Source organism: Mus pahari, chromosome 10, assembly GCF_900095145.1.
Source record: "Mus pahari chromosome 10, PAHARI_EIJ_v1.1, whole genome shotgun sequence".
NCBI lineage: Eukaryota > Metazoa > Chordata > Mammalia > Rodentia > Muridae > Mus > Mus pahari.
The window spans coordinates 97,262,069-97,274,256 of record NC_034599.1 but is presented as its reverse complement, the minus strand read 5'-3'; the positions used below and the strand labels follow the sequence as shown (position 1 = coordinate 97,274,256).

The following is a 12,188-nucleotide window of genomic DNA, read 5'->3' as shown; positions in this document are numbered from 1 at the left end:
GAAGAAGAAGAAGAAGAAGAAGAAGAAGAAGAAGAAGAAGAAGAAGAAGAAGAAGAAGAAGAAGAAGAAGAAGAAGAAGAAGAAGAAGAGGAGGAGGAGGGGGAGGAGGAAGAGGAGGGGGGAGGAAAGAGAGAGAACACAGGCATGTACATGAGTAAACCTACAAAGATGGAGACTTGTCAAGTGAAGACTTACAGAGCAGGGGCTTGGACCACCCGACAAGAAGAAAACAGATAGGCAAATGTATTGAAAAGTCGCTAAACATCGTTAGTCATCAGGGGCATCACATGAAAGCCAGTGAGGTACATCTCACTCCAAGTGAGAAAGGTAAGTGCTGGCAGGAATGTGTAGATAGGAAGCCTAGACTGGTAATGCATTGCTATCAGGAATGTCAATTACTACATCCATTGTGGAAAACTAAATGGAGGCTCCTCAAAAAATTACTGTATATGTGATCCAGTACTCTCACAGGGTATAAGGTATTTATCTAAAGTATATAGAGCCAAAATGTCCTTTGACTGATAAATAAAAGATACATGTGCATACAGTGGAATACTACTGAGCATAAGAGGATGACAACCTGTCATCTGTGACAAGATAGATGGAACTAGAAGTAATTAAGTAAACTAAGACTGACACAGATGGACGAACTCCCCGCGATCTCACTCAGTGGACTCTGAAGGTTTGATGTTACACACGTTGAGAGTGGACTAGTGCTCCCAGGGATGAGGGGCAGGCACAGGCAGAGGTTGGCCAGCAGCTTGTAAGCTACAGCTAGCTAGGAACACTAAGCTCTGGTCTGTCACAGAAGGGCGGCTGTACGTAGTCATTGTTTTATGTTTAGAAAGCTAGAAGAATGATTTTTGACTGTTCTAATTACAAAGAAGTGTTTTGAGGAGATATGCTTATCCTGACATGAACATTACACAGCGTACCTTAACTTCATGATCCACTATAAACAAGTGTAATTTTATATTAAAAAATCCACTCAGTAGGAGTGCCAAGAATATGGAAGTTGCTGCCTCCTGAACAACATTTTGATGGGTAATATACAGAACTTCATGTCTCCTACATGCTTTCAGATACATTTATCAGAGGAAATCCAGTTTTCAGAAAGCTGCGCATGGGTAAAGCAGGCTGCTGAGGACAGGCAGTTTTGGGTGGTTCCGTTTCATGGCACTTCCCCTTTTGTTGACAGACAGAGGATTCTGCTTCTGAAGTAACAGTGGAAGATTCTGGTGAAAGCTTGGAAGATCTTATGGCCAAGATGAAGAACATGTAGACAGTGTCTGGCTTCTGTCTTATTTTTCTGTGCTTATGCTATTCCCTTGGAATTAAACAACCGGAACTAATAAAACTTGACGCCACCTTAGTTGGCATATGTATCTTCTCTGAGTTGTTATGCTGTATGGAACACTAGTGGTTTCCTTGTGCTTCTCTATACAACCTAATCAGTTCCACAGCTACAGAAGAGAGAGGAGTGGACCATCCCATTCATGTCTGGCCTACAGCCCTGGATGATAAATAGCACAAATGGAGGATGGACGGTGTAGCCTGGTAGCTGTGGCTGACAGGTGTCTGAGTGAATGGCTTCCTACTTGACAGTTACTCACTAATATTCTGACCAGGAGTGACTTTAAACAGCCTATAGAATAAAAACATCCCTCAGATAATTCTGGATGAAATGGAAGCAGAATGTCTTCATTGGTAGTGTATAAACCCATGGATTGAATATTTAAGACAAAGCATAGATGAAAGCAAACTATTTTCATGGCAGACAGAATTACATGCAGGAAACACTGGTTATCAGATTTTCATCGATCAAGGAAAAGCATTGCTTTCTGTAGCAGAAGTGTCTGGAATCACCATGTTATTGAAGAACAGGCACCGTCCATACTTTGTGTATCATAGAGTGTTCCTCAAAACTGGATTCCATAAATACTGAGATGCTAGCAAGGCCTGTCTGAGTGGTGGGCAAAACAGCTCAAAACTGCCTCTGCAGAGGTACACAGATATTTATTTCCTGCAAGGGCTCCATTTCCCAACTGTGACCGCTTCAATTGTAAACCGAGGCCTGATGTGAACTATTGGTGGTTTAACCTTGAAGATATGAAATGTATCATTATGAATGTCTAAATTCTATGTATTGAGAAATGTTAGCAAAAGTTAAAAGTGCCATTCCCACTTGTAAAATAAAGTTGTAAAGATTCAATGCACTTGCTTTAAGATTTTAGTATTACAGATGATTTTTTTTTTCCAAACTGGGCAGTGTTTTATTTTCCTTTACAACTTCATAAATACTTCTTGATGTCCGCACATGGGGTAAGGCTGCTAGGTAGTTCAGAAAGATCCCAGTGATGGTGTTTTCCTGACAATGTATAGTCTTCAGTATTGAGTGGAATGACTTGTATGAATGATGTCACTGTCAAACCAGCAAGACCACATTTATGCACCCATCATTCTCAGGATTGTTGGTAACTTGGCCATACTTCCCCCAAATAACCTCACCTCCTTGTTTCACAAGACCCAACTCACTCACATTCACTTCAATAACTGCCTTTGGTGATCACACTCCGGGTTGTATATAATGGGGATAATGGATTCTTTTTCACACCGAGTATAGGCAGGCAAAAGGTAGCTTTCAGCTCAGGGTGTGTGACGTGGGCTTTTTTGAAATGTAGACCCATTGGCCTAATGAACTTTTCATATTTAGGTGGTTTTCTTGTAAAGCCATCACCAACAGAGCAGACTTTCGTAACCATTCTCTTCCATGCCTTCTTTTTTCTTTTTCCTGTTGGAATAACTTTCAATACTTCTGTTTCTCCTTGGGCACGAAGTTTGGGTAGAGGGACCTCCCATTTTCCTGGCTTTTCTTTTTGTTTCTGCTTAATCGTGTTGGAAAGTACTTTTGCTCCTGACTGCCCCTCTCTGTCCAGCAGATAGGCAGGGACTGTAGAATCTTCTCATCATCCTGCTTGGTGTTTCTCTTCTCATGCATCTTAATAGTCTTTTTCACTTGTATTTTCTCGGCATGGCACTATTTATGTTAGAGCTTTGCCTTCAGACCAATCTTTTTTTTCTTTTTTTTTGCCTTCTTTGAATGCTCATGGGCCTTCAGACCCTCTTTCTTCTCTTTTTCTCATGGTAGACCAAACGATATCCATATCATTTGCAGTGCAATTCAGTATATTCATTTTGGAGCATGATGTCAGCCTCAGAGCAGCTGTCCAAGAGACCTCCTGGGTCCCCAAAAAAATCTTAATTTCTGGGTGTCGCTGGTCCATGAGCCTGCCTCTACAGGTGATTTTTATATTTATGGTAAAGTTGAATGCTTCTAGCTTTGAAACTTAACATTTATGTTGCCATGATAAATTTTTACAAATGTTTTAACTGAACTTAAGCATATTGGATTGGAGAATAACTTTAAATCACTAGACATGTTGTAAAATTTAAGATGAAGTACATTTTTTCTAGAATAATTATGTAGAATTACTGGTCCATGAATTTTCTAAGGTTTAATCAGGTCTTGAACTTTCAGGTTTTGTTAAGACATGGATCCATCATCTTCTAAAGATCTATTTTCTGTACCAAATTCTAATATATCTCTCTTTTTCTTTTTTTTCTCTTACCTAGTAGTTTTATTAGAAACTACTAAATTATCGCAAGCAAGCAAGCAAACAAACAAACAGCAGGCACCTGTGAGCCAATAGTGTTCTCCCTGTAGCCTGCAGCCACAGAGCCAAGGGGCAGCAGGCAGTGGATGAGAATTATCATATAGAGCTTCTAGAAGTTCCGCCGAATTTCTAAACACTGGATCCTAACAAAGACAAGGAGTCCCAACACCGTCTGAGCACTGACTGTAGTGTCTGCAATCTAGGCAGTAAAGCCAGCCACAGCTTTGGTTCCTTACTGCTAGCAGAAAGATCTTTGGGTTTTCTTCTCATCCCCCTGGACACCACAAATGTAGACCCATAGGAAAAGGCAGCTACTTTAGGTCAGAGAAGCTGTGACCTCCCCAGATCACAATTTTGCTTTTCATAATTCCCCTTCTGTAAAGTACTGAAGACATGTTAGTGCAAAATTTGGTTCCTGCCAGTTCTTAATTAGGGAGTGTCTGAAAATTACCATTTTGATGTGTGTGTGTGTGGGGGTGTATGTTAACATGAACAGAATCTGAGAATCACATCTATGCTAACACCAATATCTGTGAACCAAGTATCTGTTAATGGGAGCACACCACACTGCTTGGGGATCACATCCTCAATGGGAGCACACCATACTGCTTGGGGATCACATCCTCACACAAAGGTCTGCTGCAGGTGCTCTTAGCATTCTCATGAAGGCAAGAACACAGCATTAGTGCAATAAATGGATAAAATAATGATCTTATTATGTACTAAGTTTGAATATATAATTTAGAGAAAAAAGAAATATATAATTTAGTGATCACCTGTTATAATTTGTACCATAAAGTCAATTAAATAACACTGCAGTTTCTAAAATATTTTGTATAGTTCTCAGATCTAAATTTTAGAAAAACAAAGAATATGTTTATTTGAAGAGTCTTTTAGAGTACTGGTCATTAGATTATTATTTAAAGTTTTTTTTTTTAAAGGTGATTAATCCTATACTTTTAGTGTATCACATTAGTCATGAAATAGATTTTAAGCTTTGATATATTAGTTGTAAAAATTAATGTCTAATATGCTCATGAATTCTGTTATTTGTATCTTTCAGAGAGGGCAAACTCCAAAGATAGGTTATGATCATATTTTAGCTTTTTATTTCCTCTGAGCCTCCCTCAGAAGGTGGAAGAAGAAAGCTCATTTTGTGCCGTGCGTGGTGGCGCATGCCTTTAATCCCAGCACTTGGGAGGCAGAGGCTACAAAGTGAGTTCCAGGACAGCCAGGGCTATACAGAGAAACCCTGTCTCGAAAAAACAAAAACAAACAAACAAACAAAAAGCAAGCTCATTTTGTTATGTCTTGTCTAATTTAACTTGCCATAGTAGTGTGTCCGCTTTAGTGACGTTGCCCAGACTCAAAGCTTTGGCAGGAGTGACCTGGCCACCTAGCTCCCAGGCTGCTTCTGAGCAGACTCAGGGAGGGACCTTGAGGTCAGGTCTGAATTGTAAGTAAGTTCTGGCTGGTGATGACACTGACTTCTGCATCCCCCGGGAGTTGGGTGACTCTGGGCACACCCTGAGGCCACCACAGTTCTTCAAGTTGAACGAACTGTGGAGTAAACTAGGCCAATAGCCAAGTCTGCTGAAACATGCTCAAAGTTCATTCTTCAATAACGATGCAAAATAGCCCTCTAATACAGAATGCAAAACGAGAGAACTTGCAATTGCACTTTTATTTTAAAACATACATTTTTTTAATGCCTGTCATCTTTACAATAATACATATTGAGATCTTATAAGATTTAAAATCATTAAAAATTTTACTATAAATATACAAATAACAATATCTAAAATGTGGCAATATTTATCAAGTCTATAAAAATAATTAATTTCCTGTATAAAAACAACAACTAAGCGAGGTAAAGCAAGATTGATTTTGACCATTTACAAAAGAAATGGATTTGTCATGGCTTTCTGTATGTGTGTGTGCTGAGGACTAAACCCAGGGTCCGATGCATACCACTGCTGTGTCTTCAGCTCTATTTTATTTTGTGACAAGGTCTCACTAAGGTGCCCAGGCTGGCCTTGAACTCACCCCATATTCTAAGCTGGTAATGACCTTGAAAACTTCCTGCCTCAGCCCAGGAGTAACTGGATTTTCAGACCTGTACCACAGTAAGAAAGATGAGAATAGCAAAGAGACTGACACCTATGGTGGCACGCACATCATCAGACCCTGCAGTACAGTGATAAACTTCCTGGAGACAGCCCAGAAAGCAGAGGCTGGCTAAATCAGTGTACGGGCTAGTTTTGTGTCAACTTGACACAGCTGGAGTTATCACAGAGAAAGGAGCTTCAGTTGGGGAAATGCCTCCAGGAGATCCAGCTGTGGGGCATTTTCTCAATTAGTGATCAAGGGGGGAGGGCCCCTTATGGGTGGTGCCATCTCTGGGCTGGTAGTCTGGGTTCTATAAGAGAGCAAGCTGAGCAAGCCAGGGGAAGCAAGCCAGTAAAGAACATCTCTCCATGGCCTCTGCATCAGCTCCTGCTTTCTGACCTGCTTGAGTTCCAGTCCTGACTTCCTTTGGTGATCAACAGCAGTATGGAAATGTAAGCCGAATAAACCCTTTCCTCCCCAACTGCTTCCTGGTCATGTTTGTGCAGGAATAGAAACCCTGACTAAGACAATCGACTTAGGGAAGAGGAAGACTCAAAAGCAAAGGTAGCTGTGGTGGCATGCCCCTGTGGTCCCAGTACTCCGGAGGGGTGATCAAGAGTTCATGGTCGCCCTGAGTTACAGAGATTCACAATGTGGTAAGAGGCTAGGGTGATAGCTCAGTTTGTGAAAGTGTCTTCCATGTGAGCATAAGGACCCAAGTTCAACCCCCAGAACCCACTTTAGAGAACTTGGGGTAGAGATGGAGATAGAGGCAGGGGTATGGGTCACTAGGATGTGGACTGCTAGTCAGACTAGTTAAAAGAACACTAGGTCACTGAGACCCTGTCTCAAAAGAAAATAAAAAATAAAAAAAATAAAAAAGTCAAGGTAGACAGTGCTGAGGAATGATACCCAAGGTTGACCTCTGACCCCCATGTGTACATGCATGCATGTGTGTGTGTGTGCACATCCTCACACACAAACAAGAAAAAGGAAAACAAACAAGAGTTCCTATCTAGTTCGTCTCACTTTAGACTGTTCAGACTTTTTATAAACATCCCTTTTGCCCTTGAAAGTTCTTTGAGGTAGAGAACTGGCTCAGAGCCCTGCTAGCTCTTTTTTTTTTTTTTTTCTTTATTTTTTCCCTGCTAGCTCTTGAGGGAGAGAAAGAACTGTGGATTTCTTAAACCATGGGAACCTGCCAGCTCTTGTTCCAGAGACCAAGCCGCTCCTCATGCCAGTGAGTGCTTATGTCTTCCTCCTGGGTCTCATCTCATAGGAAATCAATTTAAACCTGACACAACAATTAAGTGTAATCCAATACAACTTCATACAAATGCCAGCTAAATAACACTAAGATGGAAAAGAAAGATTTTCTTTAAAAACATCAAGTTAGAATATTCCAGATGTTTAGCTGTTTTATCCTGAAGTATTCTTGCAAAGAATTGACAGTTAGCTTTGCCCTTGGGGAAGGAAAACGTTAGGGGAATGAGTTGTTTTTAAAGAGAAATGTGTCTCCACTTGATGACTGCCTTGAAGGAGCTTTTCCACCCAAAAGTGATGTCTCTGCTTCTTTTATTTCCATTGCCCTTTTGTACAGTTCAGCAGCCTTCTCAAAATTCCCTTCTTCATAGCTTTGAGAGGAAACAACATGAGAGATGCACTGCTATTAACAAGAAACTCTTGCTTCTAAGTAGCCATCCAAAATACAGAAAAACAATTTGCAACTAATTTTCCATTCCCACTGCACTCTTTTCTTTCTCCTCTAGTATATTTACTCAGGTAGACCAGTTAGCCAGAGTTTCCAAACTCTTCTATCTGCACTGTGGAACTTTCTGTCTCTTCTATGTGCACCATTAAAACCATGTTGTCATGGGTTTGGTAAAAATGCTAAGTGTTGTTATCACCTGCATTCCAAGATGAACAAAACTCAACACACACGTAACTCATCAGCTCTGAGGTTAGTAGGTAGCCCTATCACCCCATAAGCAGCAAGTGCTGGTATAAGCCATCTTCACTACTGTCCACAGTACACACCTCCAAAAAGTAAACCTGCCTTCTCTCTGCCTCCGATATTGAGTATCCAAAGCTACACAAGACCAAAACAACTACCCTCACCACAAGGAAGACTATTTTCAGGGATAAATATTTCATGCTGTTCTGTGCTGAGTCAAAGCTATTAAATATTGGGATAGATAAGAAAAGTTCTTACCTGAGCACAGCTAAATTTTTTAATGTTTCTCCAACTCGAGGATGCATTCGCCCCAAGCTATCTTCATAAATCTTTAATGCTCTTTCATATAGTGGCAGGGCCTCACTGTGCTTTTTCTTATTTAAAAAAAAAAAAGTAGCAGTGCTCACTTAACACATAGTGTGTCTAAAATTATTATTAATGTATTCTATACTGTTCTGACATACTTTGAAAACCTTAATATCCTTCTAAGAGATGCAAAGAAACATTATTTTATGGACAATCATAACTGGAGAAGCAGAATAATGGAAAGTAAAAACTCTTTTAAGTTTTAGACATGGCTTAGTAACAATTTGACTCAATTCTCTAATATAAGCACAAGCCTGCTTACTGCCTTACTATGCCATTAATTCACATTTATCCATATATATATATGTGTGTGTATATATATATATGTATATATATATATATATAACATTCAGATCATTCATTTGCAAACAGTTGAAATGTAGCTACTTACCATTTGGCTATGAAGGACTGCCAAGTTTACCAAGGCAGTAGCTACACTGGGGTGCTTTGGGCCAAAGGATTTCTGCCGAATTTCAACAGCCAATTCATACAGAGGTACAGCTTTGTCAACTCTTCCCTTCAAAACAAAAGCATAATCTAACAAAATATTCAAGCAATAAATACCATCTGACCTGAGCTTTCTCCAGAAATAAAATATATTAAATAAAGTTGCAGAAGCATTTTCTAGCTGGCCACACCTCAAGGCAACGGAAAATCCAGTATAACATTTAAATGAAGCTCTTGGGAGCACAAAGATTATCTGATAATTTGGAAAGATGGTTTGCACTTTATTTACTCATTCAGTGTTTTCCAGTAAAAGAAAAGTCCAGTTGTATGGATCTGTTGTTGCTCTTAACTCAAGGGGGCATCCAAATAAATTCACATCCCACCAACTGCCCAGTCCCCTCTGGGGTTTCCTGATGATTTCTCCTAACTGAGAAGCTGTCCTGAAAGAACAGCATATTCCCTTTTTATGCATGACCACCTGGGTCAGGACTACCAGCAAGGGAGCCTCCCCACTTCTCAGCACAGAGACAGCACCTCGGCTGCACTGGTCAAAGCAGGCTGTGGCCAAGGTTTGTTTTGAATAGATAGAAAAATCCAAACTTTACTCCCATGACAAAGAGCTGATATTTAATTGTACAAAGTAAGAGAAAAGTGGAATAAAATGTCAATTTTGTAAAATGAACAAATAAATAAATAAATAAATAAGGCACTTCCTACAACTCTAGCTACTGGGTGATTTCCTGTGTTTTGGTTAACAGCGTGTACAGCAAGAGGAATTTGAAAATTACTGAGATATTACATAAAGATTTCTTTCATAATGTTGATAATAAAATGGGTTGTATTTGAAAGGAACTCATTCACAATGTTGATGCTTGATTTGTCCTTGGAATGTATTTTCAGAAAACCCAATTAGTATCTTAATTGAATTAAGTCTGAAAGAATATATACCTTCATGTTCTCATTTGTTAGAAATTAAATAATTTAGGTTTAAAAGCTCACCTGCAACGACCTCCCATCAGGCAATAAACTAAGCGGCTGGCAGCAGTCATGGCCTCTCCTGCACACTGTAAAGCACGCAGACACGGGTGAGGTGTACTTACCGTTTTCTTATACAAGATTGCAAGATGCTTCACGGTGTAGGCCAGGGAAGGGTGGTCCGGAGCCAGTGCGCGCCTCCGGATGTCCAGGGCGCGCTCGTACAGCTCCTCTGCTTTCTCGTACTGCTTCTTCTCATTGCAAAGAGCTGCCAGGTTATTCAGGGACTGTGCGCAGTCTGGATGATCCGGCCCCAGAACCCGCTCCCTCATTTCCAAGGAACGCTTCAGAAACTGCTCTGCTGTCCTGGGAACCAAACCCCAAAATGCCTTAAGCAATTTATTCTCTAGAGGTCAGAGTCCTAAGCCCTCAGTGATGGAGAACAGAAACATTTTTATTCCTAGACACACTCAAGTGAAGGATTCAGCCCTAAACTACCCCTCCTCCTTACCCCACCCTTCCCCTTCCTTTGCTTCCCATGAGGCATCTGCGTGATTGCTCGGCTCTCAACTCCATTCCTCCTCAATGCAAAACCCACAGATAGTTTTGGAAATGGCCTTCTAAGGCCTTTCCAGTGATCAGACTGTGCCGAATGGACGGCAGAGGCATCGGTTCTTTCCCCTTAGGAGTCGCTACCAAACAACTGTTGGTAAAAGGAACTTCTGGGAAACACGAGAAGGGAGTTGCATTTTTCTGAGATCTAAATGCACTTGTTTTTCAGACAGCGGAAGTGTACACGTGACATCTTTCTAAGTAAATCAAAGGGTGAAAGCCGCTGCTGCCCACTATCGCGGCTAGCTCCTGGCTGGTCTGAAGTTGCTTCTGTGGGTCTAGGGTACAATGTCCGCATTAACTCGCTTTCCGTAACCACGACGGCCGTGCTAGGGAAGTTGCCCAGTAACGCTTAGCTTCAGAAGCAACGTGGAAAGGAAATGAAAACACATTAAGTGTGTGAATGTTCATAACCCAAACCAAACAGGAAATTGGCAGAGTTTTTTTTTTTTTTTCCCCCAACCTCGGACTTGACGGACAGGTAAAACGGCTTCCCACCAAAGAGACCCAGTGGATACTGGTTATGAATCTCATTAGGAATACCACAGTACTCACTCCAGGTTGTTTTGAAGGAAGTAGAGGACACCCAGCTCATTGAGGGTGCGGGCGTTCTCAGGCTTGTCCTTGCCCAAGGTGAGCTCTTCCAACTGCAGAGCCCGCCTGCGTAGTAGGGCAAATCCATACTGCAGTAACACAGAAACACAACCACTGAGCGCCAGCCTCGACTCCGGAGGCATTTACTGTTGTCCTGACGAAAGCCTTTCTCTTTAATCTAGATAGCAGTTGTTTTAAGTAACACACTGATTCTAACATTTACGAGGAACACGTGTGTTTATTTCTACATGGAACCACGTTCACAAACTCCTTAAGCACTATTTTGTGAAAACGATCTCGAGGTTTAGCATGGTATATGTTGAAGTACTTAAAAAAAAAAAAGTCTAGGACCTAGCTTACTGATCTTTGACTCCCGCTCTACACATACACACCAGGTCCTCCTGTACTGAGCAACTTATATTTATTGTCTTATAATCATGCATGTGTGCACACAGGTGCATGTGGAAGCCAGAGGGCAACTTCCGGTGGTGAGTCTCAGTTGCTACCCACCTTATTTTTTACAATGGTGTCATTCACTGGGACCTGAGGGTCACTAGTGAGGCTAGGAAATTCACAGGGATTCCCCCAATTTGTGCTTCCCCAGCGCTGGGATTATAAGCGTGTCTTCAGCATGGTGGTCTTTGGTTGTTTTATTAATGTGGGGGCTGGGGATCTAATTCAGACCCTCATGCCCGTGCACCAGGCACTGTACCAACTGACCGTCTCAGTCCCACGGAGACTTAGTGAGCCAAACATGCTATATTTTGGTTTTTATCAGCACCTTAGAAACATTTGAAACACTTGCTTATGGGAAAGTTCTTCCCCACCCGATTCCACAGAAGATGTTATTAAACGTCTCCATCCTTTCCTAACTCTTCACAGAGAAGAACCACAGTAGCCCGGAACAGCGCCTCCCAGAGTGCACCTTCAGCTGAGCCGTGTAACTTAGAAGCCCCCGGGTTGCGCTGCTCAACAATACCTCTCTCAGACTGTGATTATAAATAAAGGGAGGATGCCAACCAGAGCCTTTCTAGGAGTCACTTAAAGTCTGAAGCGCTCCAGCGCAAGGTCTATGTCTCCTGATATTCAGACCTCATCTTTCCTCAGGTTCAAGGGGCGACAGGAACGGACTCTCCTTACCAGGCTGCCTTTTCGCCTTGTGGCTTGCTGACGAATTATAACCGATTTTTTCCTAAAATGTTCAGCTTGTTCATACCTTAAAAAAAAAATGAGAGAAAGGGGAGAGAGGAGGGGGTGGAAGGAGGGGCGAGGAAGAGAGAGAGGGGGGGAGAGAGACAGAGACAGAGAGAGAGAGAGAGGGAGGGAGACAGAGAGACAGAGAGACAGAGAGAGAGAGACAGAGAGAGAGACAGAGAGACAGAGAGAGAGAGGGAGGGAGAGAGAGACAGAGGCACAGAGAGACAGAGAGAGGGAGAGAGAGAGGGAGAGGGGGAGAG

At 41.7% G+C, this 12,188-nt stretch overlaps 2 protein-coding genes and 1 pseudogene across 3 annotated transcripts in view; 1 reads left to right on the top strand and 2 right to left on the bottom strand.

Moving 5' to 3' along the window:
- Uba5 (ubiquitin like modifier activating enzyme 5) overlaps positions 1–1,390 on the top strand; it is a 16,605-nt gene extending 15,215 nt beyond the window's left edge. Inside the window, exon 12 of the mRNA XM_021206099.2 lies at positions 1,199–1,390. Within this exon, the coding sequence (XP_021061758.1) occupies positions 1,199–1,282 (84 nt within the window). The 3' untranslated portion in view covers positions 1,283–1,390. The remainder of the gene's footprint in view (positions 1–1,198) is intronic.
- A 1,035-nt stretch (positions 1,391–2,425) lies between these two features.
- LOC110327283 lies at positions 2,426–3,204 on the bottom strand (annotated as a pseudogene).
- A 3,041-nt stretch (positions 3,205–6,245) lies between these two features.
- Nphp3 (nephrocystin 3) overlaps positions 6,246–12,188 on the bottom strand; it is a 41,502-nt gene continuing 35,559 nt past the window's right edge. The window contains exons 22-27 of one of the 2 annotated variants that reach the window (XM_021206097.2): positions 11,872–11,947; positions 10,693–10,820; positions 9,651–9,891; positions 8,495–8,620; positions 7,996–8,111; positions 6,246–7,417 (exon numbers count right to left, since the gene is read on the bottom strand). In XM_021206097.2, coding sequence (XP_021061756.1) covers positions 7,264–7,417; positions 7,996–8,111; positions 8,495–8,620; positions 9,651–9,891; positions 10,693–10,820; positions 11,872–11,947 — 841 coding nt within the window. In that variant the 3' untranslated portion in view covers positions 6,246–7,263. Of the gene's footprint in view, positions 7,418–7,995; positions 8,112–8,494; positions 8,621–9,650; positions 9,892–10,692; positions 10,821–11,871; positions 11,948–12,188 lie in introns of those variants that run through there. The other variant, XM_029543847.1, reaches the window with a different exon arrangement.